General features: G+C 38.8%; 2 protein-coding genes across 8 annotated transcripts; one reads left to right on the forward strand and one right to left on the reverse strand.

The window, feature by feature from the left end:
• Positions 1-147: 147 nt before the first annotated feature.
• Positions 148-20,413, reverse strand: LOC134818409 (ras-interacting protein RIP3-like). 7 transcript variants are annotated; one of them, XM_063827932.1, is made up of 18 exons: positions 19,396-19,566; positions 18,854-19,030; positions 13,568-13,709; positions 13,193-13,297; positions 10,982-11,083; positions 10,501-10,743; positions 9,981-10,100; positions 8,927-9,080; positions 8,535-8,645; positions 8,117-8,224; positions 7,179-7,940; positions 6,959-7,043; positions 6,629-6,819; positions 4,372-4,597; positions 3,715-3,817; positions 2,996-3,124; positions 2,549-2,726; positions 148-1,022 (listed from the first exon to the last, which is right to left on the reverse strand). In XM_063827932.1, the coding sequence occupies exons 1-18, from the start codon at positions 19,500-19,502 to the stop codon at positions 886-888; spliced, it is 3,180 nt and encodes a 1,059-aa protein (XP_063684002.1). In that variant the 5' UTR covers positions 19,503-19,566; the 3' UTR covers positions 148-885. The 7 variants fall into 7 exon arrangements, with proteins under 7 accessions (XP_063684002.1, XP_063684003.1, XP_063684006.1 ...); XM_063827933.1 differs by lacking the exon at positions 8,535-8,645 and having other exon boundaries at positions 19,396-20,413; XM_063827936.1 differs by lacking the exon at positions 10,501-10,743.
• On the forward strand, positions 5,197-6,482 carry LOC134817839 (uncharacterized). Its single transcript, XM_063827176.1, has one exon. The coding sequence runs from the start codon at positions 5,245-5,247 to the stop codon at positions 6,367-6,369; it is 1,125 nt and encodes a 374-aa protein (XP_063683246.1). The 5' UTR covers positions 5,197-5,244; the 3' UTR covers positions 6,370-6,482.
• Positions 20,414-22,428: the final 2,015 nt, after the last annotated feature.

A 22,428-nucleotide genomic window follows, 5' to 3' on the forward strand; every position in this document is an offset into this window, starting at 1 on the left:
TGACCGTCACGGCCAAGAAATCGTGGATTCATAGAGGCTCCTCGCCGATCAGAATAATACAGAGATATCGCATCTTGTTAGGCGAATATTTATCTAGCAGAGTCTTGCTATGTTTTTTTTCAAATGTAGAACAAAAGAAAAAGCGGATTTTCGAGACGGCGAAATATAAAATCATGTATACTTAAAGCAAAACATCTCTCAAAATCTCAAACACTAAATATTAAAATTTATTCTAAATAAAAATTAAAAACCGTTACAATAATTATTTAGTGAGGATTCAAATAGTGAATTTTGTAATCAGTAACCCAATTAACCGCCCAAACAAAGAGCAGTATCTATAATTTAAGATGATGATTCGACCACTTGGTGAACCCGCAAATCAGGAGCCACCACACAGTCAAGATGATTATAATCACTTTCCCGTTCGAAACTATTCGGCTCGAACAGCCCTCGCTTCAATTCTCATCATCAATCTTATATAACTTTAAATGTAAAGATACGTAAAAATGTTGTAAGAAAAAAGATTCAAATCAAAGAAGCGTTGTCATAAGGATTTTTAATTAATCCTAATTTAACCCGGGCCGGGCCGGGGTATACCCTATCTATGATACTATCTAGATATCATCTCTTAACAAATATTACCTACAAAGTCATCAAACATCCACTACTTTCACTAACAGCTAAATTCACTGCAGTGTTACTTCCTATAAAACTCTATAATTAGAATCAAGATAATTATCAATCGTCATCACTCCATTTTCAACTCAATCCTTTGTATTTTGAATTTTCTAAAAATCCGTACGATCAGAAAGAGGAATCTAAACATTCCTAATGAAAGTCCGGCCATATTAGTACCCTGCTGGGCCGCAGCAGGACATGGTCCGGCTATTTACTAGATCCGGAAGAGGCGGAAGTAGGTGACGTGTTGTTGCGGAGTATTTGCTGTTGGAAGCGGGACACGTCGAATATCTTGTTTTGGGAGTTAGGAGAGAGAGCCTTGAGAGTGGGTCCATGTGGTCCACCTGAGGATACAACAGTTAAATAACCGGTTCAGTGAGAAGGGAAACCATGTGGTCCACCTGAGGATACAACAGTTAAATAACCGGTTCAGTGAGAAGGGAAACCATGTGGTCCACCTGAGGATACAACAGTTAAATAACCGGTTCAGTGAGAAGGGAAACCATGTGGTCCACCTGAGGATACAACAGTTAAATACCCGGTTCAGTGAGAAGGGAAACCATGTGGTCCACCTGAGGATACAACAGTTAAATAACCGGTTCAGTGAGAAGGGACACCATGTGGTCCACCTGAGGATACAACAGTTAAATAACCGGTTCAGTGAGAAGGGAAACCATGTGGTCCACCTGAGGATACAGCAGTTAAATAACCGGTTCAGTGAGAAGGGAAACCATGTGGTCCACCTGAGGATACAACATTTAAATAACCGGTTCAGTGAGAAGGGAAACCATGTGGTCCACCTGAGGATACAACAGTTAAATAACCGGTTCAGTGAGAAGGAAAACCATGTGGTCCACCTGAGGATACAACAGTTAAATAACCGGTTCAGTGAGAAGGAAAACCATGTGGTCCACCTGAGGATACAACAGTTAAATAACCGGTTCAGTGAGAAGGAAAACCATGTGGTCCACCTGAGGATACAACAGTTAAATAACCGGTTCAGTGAGAAGGAAAACCATGTGGTCCACCTGAGGACACAACAGTTAAATAACCGGTTCAGTGAGAAGGGAAACCATGTGGTCCACCTGAGGATACAGCAGTTAAATAACCGGTTCAGTGAGAAGGAAAACCATGTGGTCCACCTGAGGATACAACAGTTAAATAACCGGTTCAGTGAGAAGGAAAACCATGTGGTCCACCTGAGGACACAACAGTTAAATAACCGGTTCAGTGAGAAGGGAAACCATGTGGTCCACCTGAGGATACAGCAGTTAAATAACCGGTTCAGTGAGAAGGGAAACCATGTGGTCCACCTGAGGATACAGCAGTTAAATAACCGGTTCAATGAGAAGGGAAACCATGTGGTCCACCTGAGGATACAACAGTTAAATACCCGGTTCAGTGAGAAGGGAAACCATGTGGTCCACCTGAGGATACAACAGTTAAATAACCGGTTCAGTGAGAAGGGACACCATGTGGTCCACCTGAGGATACAACAGTTAAATAACCGGTTCAGTGAGAAGGAAAACCATGTGGTCCACCTGAGGATACAACAGTTAAATAACCGGTTCAGTGAGAAGGAAACCATGTGGTCCACCTGAGGACACAACAGTTAAATAACCGGTTCAGTGAGAAGGGAAACCATGTGGTCCACCTGAGGATACAGCAGTTAAATAACCGCGACCGGTTCAGTGAGAAGGGAAACCATGTGGTCCACCTGAGGATACAACAGTTAAATAACCGGTTCACTGAGAAGGGACACCATGTGGACATGGATGTTAATAGTCAAATACAAGAACGCCACAAACGGGAGAAAATAGTGAGCGGAAAAATGTAAATTACTCGTGGGGCAAAGGATTCAAAAACTAACCAGGTTTTGGAAGGGAGCTGTTGGAAGAAAGGGACGGCAAATCAGCTGGTCTAGAAGACTGGGGCGGCATGTTGTTATTTGCCCGGGGGTCAGTAACACGGGGGTCCGTCATCCTGGGGTCCGCGTGGGGGGTGTTGTGGTGCTTTCTCGTGTTGTGGTGGTAGTTGTTCGTAGCTTGCTGGTAGAGAGAGGGTTTAGAGGCTTTGTTGGTGATCACTAGTATAAGTTGAGTATTAGGTTTAGTGTAGGTTTACTGGGTATGCAGCTAAACGCAGCTGCTAAACTCACACGCATAGCCTTCTCAATTCTCATGCTTAATCAAAAAATCGATGCAGAAAAAAAGGGCGAAAACAAATCTCTCGGACACAAATAAATCTCTCAAACAAAAACACACAAAGGCACACAACTCAATCATTGTAATCATTGTAATCACACACGTTCTCACACCTGATACAAATGTGGCGGTATTTGCGTCATTTGGTAGCCGTGGAAGACGGGAGGAAAAGAGGGAGGACCGTTTCCGAGTTGGGGCGGCGCCCCTGGGCCCCCGGTGGGGTTGTATAGGGACACAGGGATCTGAGGTCACATAATGACCGTTACGTTATGTTGTAGGTAGAGATCGGTTACTTAATAAATATTATGTATTACAAATTGACGCAGAAAGCCACCCACAATCCAATGTTATATTGAGCTCGAGAGTAGAGGGCAAGGGATTCAGTAGTATGGTGACGGATATGATATTCAGTGTCTGGCGTTTAAAAAAAGTCATAGACACAATTGATTTTTTTGATAATGTTTAAACTTTTTTATTTCATGTCAGATAAAGCCACTCCATACCCCACGTCACGTTGAACTATTATGTTTGATATAATAACAAAACATTCTCATTATTACTTTTCATGAATGATGATCGCATTCTCAATCTCTCGCAAGGCAAATTACATTGCACGCATATGAATTCGCTGCTTAATTTTCATTCTCAGACCTTTTTTCTAAAAATACTGTCAACACTGACATTCACCATTCACAGTCGTATACGAAATTTGCATATAATTCTAACTACATAAATGAAACTGAAGTCCGTCCTCCGCCGTTTCAAAACTACGCGGTGGATGCGGACTATGCGGAAAGTTATAACAAAAAGTTCACACAGCCACAAAATATACCTTGTGCATGTTGGGTGTAAGTTGTTCCTGGTTACTCAGAGCCTGACTGAGCTTCTTAGCTTGAGCCAGGGCTTCCTGCCTCAGAATCCTTGGAGGTTTAAACCTGCAAATCAGTGGGAATTAGTGAGGTTTAAACCTGCAAATCAGTGGGAATTAGTGAGGTTTAAACCTGCAAATCAGTGGGATTTAGTGAGGTTTAAACCTGCAAATCAGTGGGAATTAGTGAGGTTTAAACCTACAAATCAGAGGGATTTAGTGAGGTTTAAACCTGCAAATCAGTGGGAATTAGTGAGGTTTAAACCTGCAAATCAGTGGGAATTAGCGAGGTTTAAACCTGCAAAACAGTGGGAATTAGTAAGGTTCAAACCTGCAAATCAGTGGGAATTAGTGAGGTTTAAACCTGCAAATCAGTTGGAATTAGTGAGGTTTAAACCTGCAAATCAGTGGGAATTAGCGAGGTTTAAACCTGAAAATCAGTGGGAATTAGTGCGGTTTAAACCTGCAAATCAGTGGGAATTAGTGAGGTTTAAACCTGCAAATCAGTTGGAATTAGTGAGGTTTAAACCTGCAAATCAGTTGGAATTAGTGAGATGAAATGGGGAGCAAGGGAGGAGGTAGTTGAGATATGTCTCATACCTCAGTGTCTGTCACGTTTACCTTGGCTGTTGGGGAGGCTGTTGTTGGTAGTATTCCCTTGGTCGCTGGTGTCTCTTGTCTCCAGTCTGGCCGTTATCTGACCTCCAGTTCTGCGAGTGCTCGGAGAAGGAATGTCTCCGGTAATCCTGCCCGTTGTTCCTGTTGTGCTGGTCCTCATGGTATGATCTGCAGTTCTCTGCCCTGTTCCCTCCTCGCCCAGCTTCTCTTCTGTAAACTACCTCACCATCTGGAGATTGTGTAATTAAATGATATAATGTATGATGTAATTAAATTATCTATTGTAGTTAAATAACAGTGCAAACTGCAAAACACAGCTATCTGATCTGTCCCAGATACTTCTTCAATCTTCATTTCTAACCAGCCGTCAAAAGCAACATTTTCTTAAATAACTTATGTCATTGAAATTATCGCTAAAGATTTTTTGGTCATGATTTATTAATCACTGATAAGAAATATACATCATTGCTCTTTGATTTGGTAGTACAGTCACTTTGTTAGATTAAGTTGACGTATGTGGGTACTAGGAAGGCAGGTTGAATGTTTATACAACACAGAGCACACGACCAACTATCTGCTGATCACGTGACTATATATTGATCGCGTGACATTATTCGTTGTAACCAGGGCAACCTTTTTATGGTCACATGACTCCCAAACACCGGCTAAAAACAACAATACTCGCGTGAGATCACTCAATCCCAGGGATTTTTACCAAATATAACTGTGGGCCAATCAGTTTCCTGGATTGAACACCACGTGACTCACGCATGAAAGAATAACATACATCCTCTATATGTACAGGCGAGCACTGTCATATTTACTGCAATTACTTTTGATAAGCAATAATAATAGTTCTGTTTTGTACCGATAAATATGGATAACTTGGAACCTCTTGTTATCGATAATGGATCAGGTATGGTCAAGGCTGGATTTGGAGGAGATGACGCTCCCCGAGCTGTCTTCCCCTCCATCGTCGGACGTCCCAAATACAAAGGAACTATGGTGGGTATGAGCCAAAAAGAGCTCTTCATCGGAGACGAAGCTATGGCCAAACGAGGAGTGCTGGGTCTGAAGTACCCCATCGAGCACGGTATTGTTACCAACTGGACCGACATGGAAGCAATCTGGCATCACACCTTCTACAACGAGCTCAGAGTCAGTCCTGACGAAAGGCCTGTCCTGCTCACCGAGGCCCCCCTCAACCCTAAAATTAACAGAGAGAAGATGACCCAGATCATGTTCGAGACCTTCAACACCCCCGCCATGTACGTGGCTATCCAGGCTGTACTGTCTCTGTACTCCTCTGGTAGGACCACTGGTATCGTGATGGACGCTGGAGATGGTGTTTCTCACACAGTCCCTATCTACGAGGGATACGCCCTCCCTCACGCTATTATGAGGCTCAATCTGGCTGGTAGAGATCTGACTGACCATCTTGTCAAGATCCTACAGGAGAGTGGCTACAACTTTGTCACCACTGCCGAGAAGGAAATCGTCAGGGACATCAAGGAGAAGCTCAGCTACGTTGCTCTGGACTTCGAGGAGGAAATGGAGCAGTCCAAAACCAACAGCACTCTCGACAAGCCTTATCAACTCCCAGACGGTCAAATAATCACCGTTGGAGATCAAAGATTCAGATGTCCTGAAGCTCTGTTCGACCCCACCGTACTCGGTATGGAGGCCGGTGGTATCCACGACAAGACCTATGAGAGCATCATGAAGTGTGATGTGGACATCAGGTCTGAACTTTACGCCAACATCTGTCTCTCCGGTGGAACCACCATGTTCGAGGGTCTCCAGGAAAGAATGCAAAAGGAGATCACCAGACTCGCTCCCGCTGGCAACAAGATTAAGGTGCTGGCCCCTGCTGAGAGGAAATACTCTGTATGGATAGGAGGATCTATTCTGTCCTCTCTGACCACATTCGAGCAGATGTGGATCAGCAAACAAGAGTACGACGAGGTTGGACAGTCAATTGTACACAGAAAATGTTTCTAAATTACTGGACGGACACGAACGATTTTAAGTCTTATAGCCACTTTGGCGTTCATGCTTTTCAAATTTGTTTATATTTTCTTTAGTGAAATTAGCATTGCTGTGATTCTATGATACATAAGGTTGAGATAATATCCTAGTATTTTCTAATTAAAATCGTATTATTTTTCACAATAAAAGACGTATCACGAAATTCAAACAAATCAACCAAAATTCAAACAAACCGGAGAGCCAACTTGCGTGACCATGCTGTTTTTCTCACCTTGTTGTTGTTGTTGTTGTTGTTGTTGTTGCTGTTGTTGCTGTTGTTGCTGTTGTTGTTGCTGTTGCTGTTGTTGTTGTTGTTGTTGTTGTTGTTGTTGTTGGTTGTGGTGATGGTATCCACCTCTCTGGTGGTGATGTTGCTGATTGTATCCTCCTCTTCCTCCTCCTCTACCACCAGTATCACCCTCTCTGTTAGATGAGATTTTAGTTGCTAATTCAAATCTACTGTTGTAAGTTTATCTCCTAGTGTGGGGGTTGAGAAAACGATGCAAAGATAATGGTTGTGGTAGGGGATAGAGAAAATGTTGAGCAAGGAGGGAAGGTTTACCTGAATTGTCCCTCTCTGTTGTTGCTTCGTCTCCTATTTCTGTTTCTCTTAACTCGACGAGTTTGGGTCTGGATCTCCCTTGATTCTGAGGTTTTGATACAATAAGATAATATGATTGCATGCAAATAGCTTTGTCTTAAAAGTCATTATACGGAGTAAGAAGTTGAAAATGCCACCAAAATAAAGAATACAAAACAGTCCAAGTTTGGTTCGTTAGTACCTGTATTTTTCGAATCATCGTTGAAAGAGACGCTCTTATGAGAAACCACGGTAACTTCGCTCACTTCACTTATGTCCTCATCTTCCTCTTCTCCCCCTCCATTCGTCATCTTGGAATTGCTCTCTTTTTCCTCTTCTGTTTCGTTTTGTACATTTGTGATTTGTGACGTTTCTTCAACAGCTTCACTGAAAACGTCGTCCTCATGATTTTCTGTGTCGTCTTTGATGGACTCTTCTTCTTTAACCATCTCTTCCTTTTCTATCTTCTCTACAATGACATCTTCTGGTGTTACCTCCTCTGTGGGAATCTCAACTTCGGGAACACTGTCAGGCTGGATTTCTGGTTCCGTTTCTACAGAGACTTCATCTTCAACTACTTCTCCTTTCTCTTCGGCGGGGATAACTTCTTTTGTTTCTGTAGCGGGAATAACTTCTTCTTTCTCTGCGGCGGGGACAACTTCCTCTGTTTTGTCAGCGGGTTTAACTTCATCTATAGGTTCTGTGGCGGGGATAACTTCATCAATCTTCTCTATTTCTTCTTTCACCTCTTCGTTGATTGATACATTGATTTTTTCTTTCTGCTCTACTATTTCTTCTTTCTCTCTAACTTTTTCTTTGTGTTCTTCTTGTTCATTTTCTACTTTTTCTTCTTCCATGTCTATTTCCTTTTCTTGTTCATCCTGTTTCTGCAAAGCATTGATTTCCTCAGGAGTTTCTTCCTCGATGTTCACAATCTTTGCCTCTTTTGTAAGAGAAGCGTATTCTGCAAGAAACATTAAATTATACAGCACATTGCTTAGCATTCCTTATCTCTATAAAGATTTTTTTAAATGTACATCATGCTCACATTCCAATGATTGCTATTTCAGTAGAGACACAACCTCTAAAATATCTTAAAGTGGAAGATTAAAAAGCACACGAGATATATAATGAACTGACCAGGTGTTATCTCAGGATAGCTCTCTGCTGAGTTGTCTTCATCTGATAACTGAACTGCACTCAACTCAGTAAGATCTACTGGTATCTTATCATCAACCTCCTCGTCATCTGGCGTTAAATTTTGTTTACACACACATTGCAAGGAACACCAAATTAGATATGAAAGTTTGAAAGTTTGAAAGCTGATAATATCAAAGGTCCATGATGTGATCTTGGTGCAAAATGATAAATGAGTTTAAATTTGAACCGGACAGCCGTTTCAATCTGTTTGATGCATGCATTTAAATTTTGTGAAGAGGAATTAAGGATGGATATCGTGCAGCATGACTCAACATTCACATGGGAAACAAAGGCAAATTATGATGGGAATGTCTTCGTTGGATCACCAAAACCCCTCAATCAATAGACATATGCTGACCTGGTACGATCACAGCGGATTGATAGGGTTTCGGAGTTGGTGCAGTTAAATGAAAAGCAGCGCGGTCTAGCCTACATTGAGCCTCACTCAATATATTCAATGTGTTTTGAACTGAAATAAAATTCTATGGAATGAGATTGTGCTACTGGAAAAAAAAAAGGAATGATTTAGATGTATGTTCACTGATCAGAGCAGGTAAATTATCAGTGATAAATTATCACTTTACGGTCTACATGATAGGCAACCCTGAATATCATGGACCCTGATTGAGCGTGATGCATGTGATAATTGCAAAGTATGTACATACTACATAGCCAAATATTTGCATTCCTTTAGATTTCCATTAAATCTGAATCTGACTTAAACTACAAACAACTCCGCAAATCACTGACCAGTGTGACAGAGATCATCCTTCTCGATATACTGAACACTCTCATGAGACAGACTCCCACTCAGCTCTGATTGGTGGGATAAACTCACACTCAGCTCTGATTGGTTATCTTCAATGTTGCTGGGAGCAGTGGAACACGTGCTGCCTAACTTGTCCTGGGGATGAAACTTAAAATTAGATTTAAAAAAAGGACGGAGCAGTTCATAATTATTATTATGGTTATAACCACAGAAATATAAATAGGGGGGGGGGGGGGGGGGGGGGGGCAACCATAATAAAGTATATTAAAATGTAGGATTTTTCCCGATTTTGACCCGGGGATATACTTTAATATACTTTAATATACCTACAATATACTTTAATTTATCCCTATCTCCTTGGAGGCCTACATCAAAAATTGTTGCTCAAAATAAGCTTGAAATGCAATTCTTAATCGATTCCAAAAAGTTCTTGAAAAAATATTGAAAAGTGATGGAGTTATTTCAATTTTAATGAAGTCATTTTGGCTAGTATTCCGAACCGAGATATTATGTGCAATTTTCCCAATTTTGTTCATGGAGGTCTTTTTACTTAGTATCCACTATATTCAACAAATACTGAGTTATATCTTTCACATAGAGTTAGTCTCATTAAAAAATATCGAAATTTTATCGAATTTGGGCAAAAGCGAATTTGGGCAAAAGCGTATGCCCATATATGGGCATATATTTTTAAGCTCATAGCTCAGCCAATTTTTGACCAATCTGGATGGAAATTCATGTACTAGTCCTAAAACAAGCTTATCTTGCGAATCTGAGTGAAAAATATAGTTCATCATGTAAATCTTAACGAAGAATATAAATCTTCTAATTGTAGGTATATTAAAGTATATTAAAATGTAGGATTTTTTCCGATTTTGACCCGGGGATATACTTTAATATACTTTAATATGGTTGCCCCCCCCCCCCCCCCCCCCCCCAATATGTCACTTTAACCAATATGAAGATTGTGAAGAACGGCACCACAAATCGCTATCTTACTAAAAGTACATAGTATAAGAGTATAAGATTGAGTACCTGGGACAGATTGTTGGGGTCTGGGGTTGTTGATTCCATCAGATTGGAGAATGAAATTATCAGAGACTCTTCTGAACCTTGTTTTTCTTGCAGTGGCTTCTCAGTGGGTAGAATGGGTTTCTGAGGATACACATTTTTGAAATTCTTACCAAAATACAGTTTTAAAGCTTTTTATTGCGAAGAAAACAGGAACAAAACCGTACATTTGGTAACATGACGTATTTTAGCTTTCACAAATTGTGACATTAACGTAAGAACATATCTGCCCATCTTTCAACAGAAAATTTATAATTAAAACGTATGAATAACGCCGAGAGAATGCTAAGACGTGTACCAATGCAACAAATAACAATACAACAATACAATGAACATACACCCAGGAACTACTTATCTACATATGAACAGTCCTTATAGTCAGTGGCGAAACGTAATTAATGCTTCTTGAAGGCGACCCTTAGGATATGCGTACCGTCTCAGTATGGGTCCCTAGTTTCACCACTGTTCCTAATGTCAGCCTCACCTCGGTGCTTGATGTCGGAACTTCTGCCACAACACTCTGAGACCTTATCTCTTGCTCTCTTTCTTGTGTTGCATTTTCAATACTTCTAGCCACCACATTGCGGGAGGTCAAATCAAGTACATGCGTGTCACCAGTAAAAAAGGAATTGTTTGCTTTTTGTTTCAAATACATTGCTTCAAACATTTCTTTATACTTTCTTGTCTGTTCACGCAGTGACGGACTCAACACGAGTTTTTCTTTGCCCTGTGTTAGGCGACACGTTGTTATATAAACCCCACACTTATTAATCACTAAAATACAGGCTGGCTCGCTATCAACAACCACTGAATCAGTAGTACTGATCAAGCGGGTATAGTTTAATGTTTGGAAATCACTGTAAGAGTTGTTGAAATTGAGCCATCCTGTCCATGAAATATGCTGTTATAGCTTTACAGCATGCACTCAATAAAACCCTCTATATCTACAGAATTGAAACACTTACCCCTTTATGTAGATTGCATTTTAGTCCCAATTCGTTGGTGTTTCTTTGCAGGGCTTCCACATAATCATCATCTAAAATTTCACGGCAACTTGGACACCTCGGCTGAAAAATAGAATTAGTGACAACAGCTCGTAAGTGTGCAAAATGTGGCTTCAAATCATAATCAACAGTGAGACGTTCATTTCATCGATACCAGTATTGTTCAATACCCTTCAATATTGTTCAATATCTACAAAGGTGGAAACTGGAACGTTTGTGTCTTTTGAGTAAATCGTGGAGCAACGTTTTGATAGAATTTCACACCTTCCATTTCTATAAAATTCAAGTGAGACGCTGAATGTAGAAAATATCAGAATTGTTTGGCAGAAAAGTTGGAGCACGTTGACACAGACCAAATACACCTGGCTACGCCAGCAGTATAAAATAGCGCGCGCTGTACTGCTGTGCAACAGCTGATGTCAATGACACTTTGTAACCTCAAAACACATTCGGTAGTCGCGCGCGCGGTTAGAGACATCATCTAATTCAGCTCAATGCGTCGCTGGATCTTAGAAAAATAACAAGTTCCTATGTGTAAAGTAGATATACTCCAGCCATCTATAAACATTCACCCATCACACACTACACAGTTGGAATGGTTATATTATGACACATTGTTTCGCATGGATCATTCTTGAAAGTGAAAATATCAACTAAAACGAATGTCCATTTGGCGTACAGTGTCATTAACATAAATTGTTGCACGAGCCTCTCAGCCTGTAGTTAGTAACGAATGCCGACGAGTGCCTGACTTAGCCAGGTGGGCCTGCAATCAGCCAACGCGCTCGAAAGGTTTCCCGGCGTACAATAGCCAATTCCGATGTTTTCTAAACTTAGCATTTCATTTTAAAATAGAACAGAAAAATTCGAGTTCTATCCGTCTTCATAGAGGGACGGCAACTGATGTTACTATTTTAGAACATTTTGACAAGTACTGATTTATTCAGATTTATAGTTTAGTATCAATGTCCCTACTATAGGCAGATGAACAGATCTTGTTACCCGATCTACTATATACTACAACAGTCAACAATTATTAAACATGAAGTTATTTCAGAATTTTTAATGGTTCCAAATTTTATCTGGGAGGATTGATTGAACTACTGTCATTAACATCTAACCAAGCTCAATGTGATTTGTGGTCCAAGCAGCTCACGTCCAAAAACGCCTATAACACGATACCACTTCAAAAAGAAATGATGTAATGTGAGATAGTCATTGCATGCAATTCCAAAGGATTTTAACACTTGTAATAATGACAGCATTTAAACTATTGATCCATCTCTTGAACGAGTACAGAGAGGAGACGTGCTAAAGAATGGTGTTTTTACAAGAATAACATCACTCAGCTAACACGAACAGTGCACTGCCTCCCCCCTGCGCACGCCCATGGTGCACTGTGTTTCACACTATCTTTATAACTACAGTTCAGCGTGTTTACCGTGAAGGAATACAGGAGTGTTATAGTAAATATTTATTATGTTGATAAATTGTTAATAATTAATCTACTGGCAATTTGCTTGACAGTATAGTATGGTTCTATAGAATGATCATCAAGAATGGTGCTTAAAGAGGCAATTTTAGGTTCATATGGCGATTTTTGTCCGGAAATTTAAAATGGCCCTAATCAATTCTGTCAGATAACGAATGAAAAGTGCCTAGTCATTACATGACATCAGCACAGCACCGAAGAGTTGCCATCGACAACATCGTCAAGAAGGCGACCAATGCGGAAACAGAGCCAAGTGGTCTTAGACCAATCATCAGTAAGCCTTGATACCTTGATACCTTGATATAGACCTGGGAGTTAAGAATAGAAAAGAAGGAGGAACAACTGTATCACAAATGCGATCAGGACACAGCCCGTTACTAGTAGCTTTAAGACGTTACATTGATGTTAGGCGAAATGCCACAAAGAAAATGACAAAAAAAAGGAAGTGAAATATATATGAATATTCGGTATACCAATTTGTACGTTTATCGTCATCTTAAATATCTTACACAGATTTAAGCTCATTCCATATTTTATCGTCTATCGCCATTAAAATTTAATCATAAGTGCAACCACGCCCCACGGATATGAGCTCAGTATCAATTTTGATCCGTTTACCCCATCTTAAATGATGGTATTATCTTGACAGTAATAACGTAACACAAATAAATTAAGCTCACCTCAGTAAAGCCGTCCTCATCCTTTTCCAGATGTTTAAGATGTTCGTTAAGACACGCCATGTGAAAATAGTGCGTACATTCTGTTATCGTGAAATGGCAATAACCCTGAAATAAACATGTTAATTATACCTGGAGCGTGTTAATAAGCAGTTAATTGCAGGCTATTTGCAGTTTGCACGCTCATTTTTTGTTGGAGATAATTGAAAAAGGTTTAATTGACCAAAATAGCCATTAGAACACCATAGGTCACGGACAGTAGTTACAATCACAACTAATTGATTGTGCTTACAATTATGATAACAAATTCATGCTGATCTGACTAATTCACTGTACATCAGAATTAAAGCTAAATTAACTAAATTAATTAACACTTACGCTAAAACTGTCCAGACAGATGGGGCAGTTACCAGCAGGCATGTTATTATGAGTTAATGTATCCTGTACTAGTTCTATAAGCTCGTATAGTATATTATCTCCTACTCGTGTAGTGGAGAGTTCAGATAGCTCATGTAGTATTCTAGGAGTGCAAGTTGTTAGAAATATTAAGGGTTATTGGGGAAGAGAGACGGTAAACACTTTTAAATAGGGTAAGAATTTATAGATTTTCGTTAAATATAGAGGTAATTGTGCAAAAAGAAAGCCCCACAAACGGCAAAAAGTGACGGGAAATTATTCGAACTATTTAAGCACAGAGTGAGACTGTGAGAGACTGGATAGAGTTCCTGCAGGAGCTACTTTAAAACACAGTTATTTAAAACCTTTTAAAATCATGTCGGCATTGGAGTAGATTTTATCAGGAATACCTACAATATGCAGTGAACGAACAAATAGTGATACAAAATTCTATTGAGAATAGATCTTGATCCGCCCAATGTTTATATAATATATTTATGGGACATCAAAGAAACCGAAGATCGATTACAAATACAGGATTGTTAGTGTTTTCATTGAGTTCAGTGAAATTCGAGAAAGGACGATTTTAAACGAATAAAATTGACTGGGATCGAAACTGAGCTTGAGGTCGTTTTGTTTGACCAAATGACTGATAATAGTCTGAATATAATTAACGGTGTATGGAAGACAAGATATATGCTCAGGTAGTTTAACACATTAGTAAATCACGGGTTAATTTTAAATTTAGATAAAATGAGCAAACATATTGAGACACTAATTAAAGATTAAAGAAGTGCCACGACACCAAAAACTGCACTGTGGAATTTCCAGCATTGCAAAACTGTGGAATTCCTTAGATGACCAGGACCAAAATATGCGGACTTAACTCAGCAACCAAAAAAATTAAAGCCTAACATAACAAAATGTTATGAGAGTAGAATGCGAGAAGCTGGACAAAATGAAATGTATAATATTATATCATATTGGACCGCACCCAGCGCTGACTTGTAACTACCAGAACAACTTATAAATACTCTTAAACCACTCAACAAGGTCGTGTTAACCCCGCAAAACACTCATAAAAACACTGTTTGACAAGAGAAACTGATGGGTTTTACCAAAAAGGCGGGAAACAAAAGTAAAGAAACGAGAGAGTGTGGGTTTGTGAGCAAGTGTGCGTAGTTAGCATGGTGTGTGAAGCGACTCACTTAACAGTACTGAGTCATACACATACCACAACACTCCCTCCCCATTGGTTCTATCCAGCTGTTCTGGGCTGTGATTGGCTAAAAACTGTGCAGTGTCTGAAACCCATCAACACATTCTTTAAATAGTTATGTGACAGCAGCTGTCTTGTGGTTGGTTAAGGACTGTTTTGCTGTGTTTCTATTGGCCAGTGTGAAGTGTGAGGTGGGAGAAATAGATTGACTGATTGTGATAACCAGTAAGAACTACAAACCAAGCGTGAAGCTCACACAAGCATCTCCCAGCCCAAAAACGCTTCTTTTCAACGGCCTGCGAGGTAACTGCAGGAAAATCGGAAATTGTGACTTCCGGCGGATAATACCTACACGCATACCGAAGGTCCGTTGACGGGCTTTGTCAAATTACGACTACATAATATTTCAACTGTTGAACTCTGCGAACACTCAACGTTTCAACAACAAAAGGAACAAATTATGTTATTGGGGATACGAGAAGAAAGCCTTATAAGCGCACGCGTCTAAACGGTGATAACTTAAATTCCAGGCTGGTGAGGTATGTTACTGTGTAATTGTTTAGTTACTTCATAACATTGCGCTGGTGTTTCAGTGTAGTAGTTACGCTGCAGTTACTGTTACTGTCATAGTTAAGTGACTGTCACAGAAAAGTGACTGTAACTGTCACATTTAAGTGACTGTTACTGTCACAGTTAAGTGACTGAAACTGTCACAGACAAGTGACTGTAACTGTCACAGACAAGTGACTGTAACTGTCACATACAAGTGACTGTTACTGTCACAGTTAAGTGACTGTAACTGTCACATACAAGTGACTGTAACTGTCACATACAAGTGACTGTTACTGTCACAGTTAAGTGACTGTTACTGTTATATCAAAGTCACCGTTACAGTCACAGTTCAGCCACTAAAACAACCAATTTAAGGGCCGTATTTAGTCACAGTTCCCATTACAGTGATTATAAATACCATTAGAGCCGGGGAATGCTAACTTCACACAAAACAGATATCTCAGAACAAAAGTCACGGAAAACATTGGAAGAGGATATCAATTACAGTTACACCATTATTTGTATGTGCACTGTTGACAATTAACCGACAATTAGACTGATTAACGTCTAATTATCCTAAAAACAGAGCCCAATTAACATCGTCATCTCCACAAGCTCACGAGACAGAGCACTGAAAAAGGGCAAATAGCAACGGATAGATACGGAGTAAATATTGAGACGGAAATTTCTAGTAGGAAGTGGGGAGTGTTAAGTGGATATAATGATAGTCGGTACAGGGAGTGTTTACTGAGAGCAATGTAATCAAATAAAACATTATTTAAAATACCTTGTTCTACATTAAAATAATACACATAACCAGTTTATGTAGCAAGCACGCATATTACAAGCATGAGTTGTAAAATAAACTGAAAATAAACAAACCGTGTCTCACAACGTATAGTAAAGTCACGTGACGTATAGTAAAGTCACGTGACGTATAGTAAAGTCACGACAAATCCGGAACAAAGAAAAACGTCAAAGCAACGTGCAGGAATGAATGACACGCAAAATGCAGCGCTGTAATAAATAATAGTAATAATATGCTACAAGTGTGGGTGATGCTAGACAGTGTAACCTGTGTGTATATAGTTGGGTGTCACGTGGCGAGTCACGTGGTGTGCGGTGTGTGTTTCCGCCTGGGAGGAAACTCACCTCCAATGACCGGCAGGGAAGAAACTTACAGCGACTGTGCTGTGTGATCAGCTTGTATTATGTCATATTACATAATTATATAATTATGATAATTTTATGCAAATTGTGTTATAATTTACATTTTACAGTGATCAGAATAAGATGAATCGCGTGACACTGACTAATGCCAATGAATCAAAAGCAGCACAAAGAAAAACAAACGAGATATTATAAATCAAGAGGCTTGCATATAATGAACATATTATGTAAAAAACAAATCTGAGAATGAACTCCTTATGTTAAGACTTAACTACAAGTGAGCTCTGGTAGGGAGTTATCAGTATGAGGAAGTAACAACTTAACACATATAATATAACCAACAAGTTAACCAACAAGAGGAATGAAGGAAAACACTGACGTAACCTCAAAACAGGCGGTGAGGCTTGAGATATGAGGTAAGAGGAACAGTAGAGTTAGTGAGAGGACCTAGAAGACAATAACAGGAACTAGAGGATCTACTACACACTGACCTAATGGGAAGAAGGCACATATCTATACAGAGCTCGTACGACTCTTGAAAGTGTTGAAATAAAGAGGATTAACAAATGCAGAGCTAGCAATCTGGTATTGGAGCTGTAGGAACTGGAGGTGTTATTTTTACACTGGACTTGTGAAGAACGAGAGAACGGAGAGTGAAACTGACTGGTGCTGCACAGGATTAGCTGTCAATACTTTAATAGGTAGGTATTATATAGGCATTAAATATTTATATGTATTCAGTTAGTAATTGTACGCGTGCGCTGTAATATAGGTTTTAGAGATGACACATTTTAGATGATTGAAGGATGATCAGCAGACTTCTGAACAACTTTCAAGAAAGTAGAGTAAAGCTTGAGTTTGTGTAAAAGACAACAAACAGAGGTTAACAATACAAAACTATAGCTACTTTCACTAAAAGAAAGAGATATTAATATCTCCAACGTTATGTGGATATCAACACTGTATAATATGCACACTTCTGAGATACTTTCAGGAAAACACTTAACAGTCAAGCTTGTGAAACTACAATTGCAACATACACAATTGTGCAAATGCTAACTACAATAAACGAATAAACACAAGCTATTAGTATTAGCTAAAAATGCACAACTACAGCAAGTGAACGAGAGAGATAATATTTCCAATGTCATGTGGAATCCAAACCTTAGGTATCAACACAGTATATGCAGTAGACATGACATTCCAAAGTAACATGGGACATTCCAAAGTAATGAGTGCTAGTGAGCTAGTGTGTGGAACGAGATTATCAGACTTGTTATAGAAGAGTTAGTCTAAAAGAATAGGTACAAAATATAATGTAATTACAGCGTGATACTGTGAAGTGAATGTGAAGTTTAAATATCAAGTAGGTACAGACTAAAAAAGCTATGTAGAAAAGAACGAGAAAATTATAGAAACCTCGGTGACGGTTAAACTTGACATAACAATGACACACGTTCAAGGAATTTAGACAATATGTGAACAAATGGAGTTGTTTAGGGAGGAACTTGATTCGTTGATTAAGCGAATGTGCTAAACCAAGTCAACGTATACGATTAGCACACTTCCCTGTCAACTTGACTGAAAATGTTTCCACCTGTTCTGCTAATAGCCGATCACAAAATCTGTAAAACAAACGTGCATGCGCCACACAGAAATAGAATCGTAAATTATCTCTGCTTGTGTTGTCATGGTTACTAATCAGGGGGCACGTGACAACAAGCTGATCAATCACCAGACAGATTAGCCGTTTTAAACCAACGGTGAGACACGATAACCACGTGACCAGATTCGTGAGATACGGTTGGTGGGTAGAATTAACTGGAAATTTCTTATTGCAGCACCAACAAAGAGGAAAAGGCAATTAAACATCACTAAAAATACAAGCTCAGATAAAGCTGGTGAATATGTGGCGGGTTAATGTGGAGGAGTCTAGACCTGGGGGGAGGTGAAACAATTAGGGTAATTGTCTATGTAATTAGATAATTATCATCAATTGATGACATAAATACAATTAACTGATGACATAGTCATAAATAATTGTAACTTAACAATCATCAACCAATCACATAGTCATAATCAGGTATTAGTGTTACTCTCATCCTCCACTTTTCTACTTTTCTAGGGGTTTCTATAATAATATGCTGAATATGGCATACATAATCAATGAGCAAATGGTGATGATCCCAATTGTTCTCCGAATTTCTCATCTTGTTTCAATTACAAGTCTTCAATTTAAAATTCAGTAACGGATTACTATTGTCTTGTAAGCCGGTTCTGCTAAAGTTATTTACTAAAACATGATTTACACAACAATTCACACTGACCTGTCCTGGTGATCTTGTGATATTCCTCTCACTCGACTAAATTTAAAAGTGGGTGGTTTTATATCCGGATATTCCACTTTATTGATAATCATAGTTAAGTCCAGGAACACATATTTGAGATCCCATCTATCACCAGTACAGGGAGTCAATGAAACCTTCAACTCAAACTCATCACCCCTGAATAAATGATAATTGATCTTCATATAATATAATATGATGTTAAAGCCAGTGTAACATAAAATGTATGAATCATGAAAGATCTCTAGTAAATCTCAGAAAGCTAGAATGATATTCTACGATATTTAAATATAAGTTAACATTCTTCCATCCTTAATATGCACAAAAAGTCTACTTGTAGATCACAAAGAATGGACACACAAGGTACCGATTGAATCATCATTAATAAGGAAAAGGAAGTCGTCGACCTTGAGAATGTCTAAAATGGTTACTGAGTTATAAAATAGGTTAATTGTAAAGGGGATTATTCAATATTTTATGATAACAAACTTTCAATCTATAAATCTAAGGCAAGTTTTACGTACCTGTCAAAAAGTTGAATTTCCTTGAAAAATATTTCTTTCAACAGTTCAAGTTCATCTTGGAGATCTTGATTTAGATCTGACAACACCAAACTGTCTTCCTCTGTCATAAGGGGCCACTGTTATTTATACATTCCCTGTCTGACATGCAGCCGTTATCAACACCCTATAAATCATGAAATGTATAGTTTAAAAAGATATTAAGGGCAGTAAATCTAAAATGTGAGAAAACCAACACTCTAAATTTTGAGAAAACCAACACTCCTTGATGTTATTACTAAATAGGAAAATGGATTGTTCTCTAGCACTGGAGATTAGCCATCAGTTTGATCATGGTGCATAAATTATTATGCTTATATATTTAGCTGTTGTAAAAATTATTATATACAATATGGGGTTCTTTTGGCCTGTAAAACTGCTCAACTTTCCTCCTATGGAGAAATATAAACAGAAGCTGGACTGCTTCGATGAGTTTGATACAGGTATCTCTTTTCCTTCTCATTCTTTTGTTGCTATGCTTACTTCAAATTCAGTGACATTTCATGCAGCATATGGATAAGACACCCTTAATCCTTATGTCAAAGAAAGTGTTGTCAAACAGACAACACTTTGTTTTGAAGAAATTTTAATAACAAACCCTCTCAAATCTCCAGATTTCTGGTTTTTGCTTTTACAAAATTTTGTGAGAGAAGGGGTGCCAAAGCAAAAAATTGTGAGTAATAACCCTTAAATATTTTGCCTGTACAGATTATTTTAAAATAACTACATTACTAGAATAATTTAATTTTGGGTTTTCTTCAAAGTTGTAGCTGAGAAAGCTCACAGCAAGTAGACCAAAGTGGCTTGTGCTTGTATAAGGTGCATCAACTTTCCACCGAAGCGGTGGGTTGGGAGTCCTCCCTGGGACCATTTCGCCTAGTGGGACATAGGATTCTTTTTCTGGCTGAAGTACTCTCTCCTCAGTCCTCATAGAGATCTTTTTTCTCTTTCTCATGCTTACTGTAGATCATATCTAGTGGCTTTGAGGTCGTTCACATATTACATAATCAACCGAGGGGGGAGGGGGGTTTCCAAATGATCACGTTACATGTTGTCCCCTGCTTCCACACCCACAGCGGCCCCATTTTTCGCTCCCCCTCCCCCTCTCAAAGTAGAAAGCCTAAAGTAGAAAAGTAAAATTTCTCCACCGCTTCCACCGCTTCAGAGAATTGTCAAAGAAGAAAAAAAAAAAAAAAAAAAAAAAGGAAGCAACTCACGGTATCACTCTCATAAGAGACATGTTTCATCATTTACCGGAGTTGCAACCAAATATACACAATAAGGTTTGGTACTTTATCCGTACCTCCCCTTTCATAGAAATAATATTTCAAATTCAAACCAGATTCCAATTCGATGTTAATTCAGTATCACACAGAACCTATCTATAGGATTTACTTTAAAAGCCACATGATATTTCACATTGCTAGTTCCTACAAATTTTAAAATAGATAATAGTGTCATGCGTATAATTTAAAATTTAATCTAAACAAAAAAACTTGATATTCTTCACTGCTGTCATATAAAACGATTGCAATGAATCCCAGGAAAATCTTAATAGCGCTCGATTTTACTTCAAACTAACCAACGTGACGATAGCAGGAAACTATTTTAATTATGATTTAATTTGCTCGAAATATTTGGTTTTCTTGCTAACCAGCAATTAAGTAGTTTTGAACGCTAATCGAAAAATTTTAAAGCTCGCTACCTGTGCCGTTCATAATCTAAAGCATAAGCAAAGTATGAAGTATGAGCTAATCACAGACCATTGATTTTGATATAATAAAATTTATTTGATCACTATGGCAAGGTTTATTCTATATTTGCAGCAGTTTGCAGCAGTTAGCAGCAGTTAGCAGCAGTCAGCAGCAGTTAGCAGCAGTCAGAAGCAGTTAGCAGCAGTTTCTTTGCACTTTAGTCTCCCTGTGCTTTAAATGGTCATTTAACACGTGATCGAGACAGTTTTTTGCCAATATCTTGCCAAGTAGGGCATATAGTTTATGTAATAAGCGCCATGAGCTGGCACAGAATTTTTGTCTCTGATTTTGTTAAATTTGGTACCAAAAGTTGCCTCTAAGTGTGAATAATGCATGAATGAAAATTCACCGTGTAGCACGATAACGTCGAGCTGTATGTGGGCCTTTTGTGCATCGCAAGACTGTAAAAAGGACGAAAAAATGGGTAATTTATTATTTAAAATGCCTAATGCCTATTGTTTCGGCGATTGAATCGTTGATGGGCCGGCAAATATTTGTTGTCGAGTAGTGTTGAATACTCATATTAACATGATTATTGATTTAATTTAGGAATTGTATATAACTATCTTTGACCAAGTTTAATTGTTAATGAGAATGCACCCCAGCACTGGGCGCGCGCGGCGGCTTTGATAATTTTTTTTATTTGAAAATTCAATTAATCATTATATATATAAATCAAGCGTTACATTTCAGCCATGCAAAATTACAATGACATATTTTGGTTACTAAATGATAAATGGTACTGCAATATAAGTTGCTTAATGTTTGGCCGGATGACAACTAACGAGAAAAATAAACTTGATTATATAATAATTAATTCGGCTGAACCAACACATAGCAAGAGCCACATTAACGTTGGGGCCGTCTACCAAATTTGAATGACAAACATTAACAAGAAATCAAACATATCATAAATAATTATAAGGATTTTGTTCATTACAATTCCGTCACAACTGATAAAGAAAAAAGAAAAGGACAAGCAGATAGGAAATTGGACGGACAGAATTGTAACCAACAAAAACAAATTTCTGAGACTCATAAGACTGATGAGCTAATCTGGCCAGACTGTATCGGCAGCCCAGAGGTACTTGATCAGTTTGGCCTTAAAAGTAGAAATACGCTCTGACTGCCGGATACATACTGGTAGACTATTCCATTTCAGCATAGATCTATGAAAAAAGCTATTTCGGAAGGCATCCGAGCATAGCGGCTACAAGCTTGAATCTAGGCAGCTGCAGAAAAA

The sequence above is a fragment of the Bolinopsis microptera genome, chromosome 7 (assembly GCF_026151205.1).
Source record: "Bolinopsis microptera isolate Bmic1 chromosome 7, MBARI_Bmic_1.0, whole genome shotgun sequence".
Taxonomy (NCBI): Eukaryota; Metazoa; Ctenophora; class Tentaculata; order Lobata; family Bolinopsidae; genus Bolinopsis; species Bolinopsis microptera.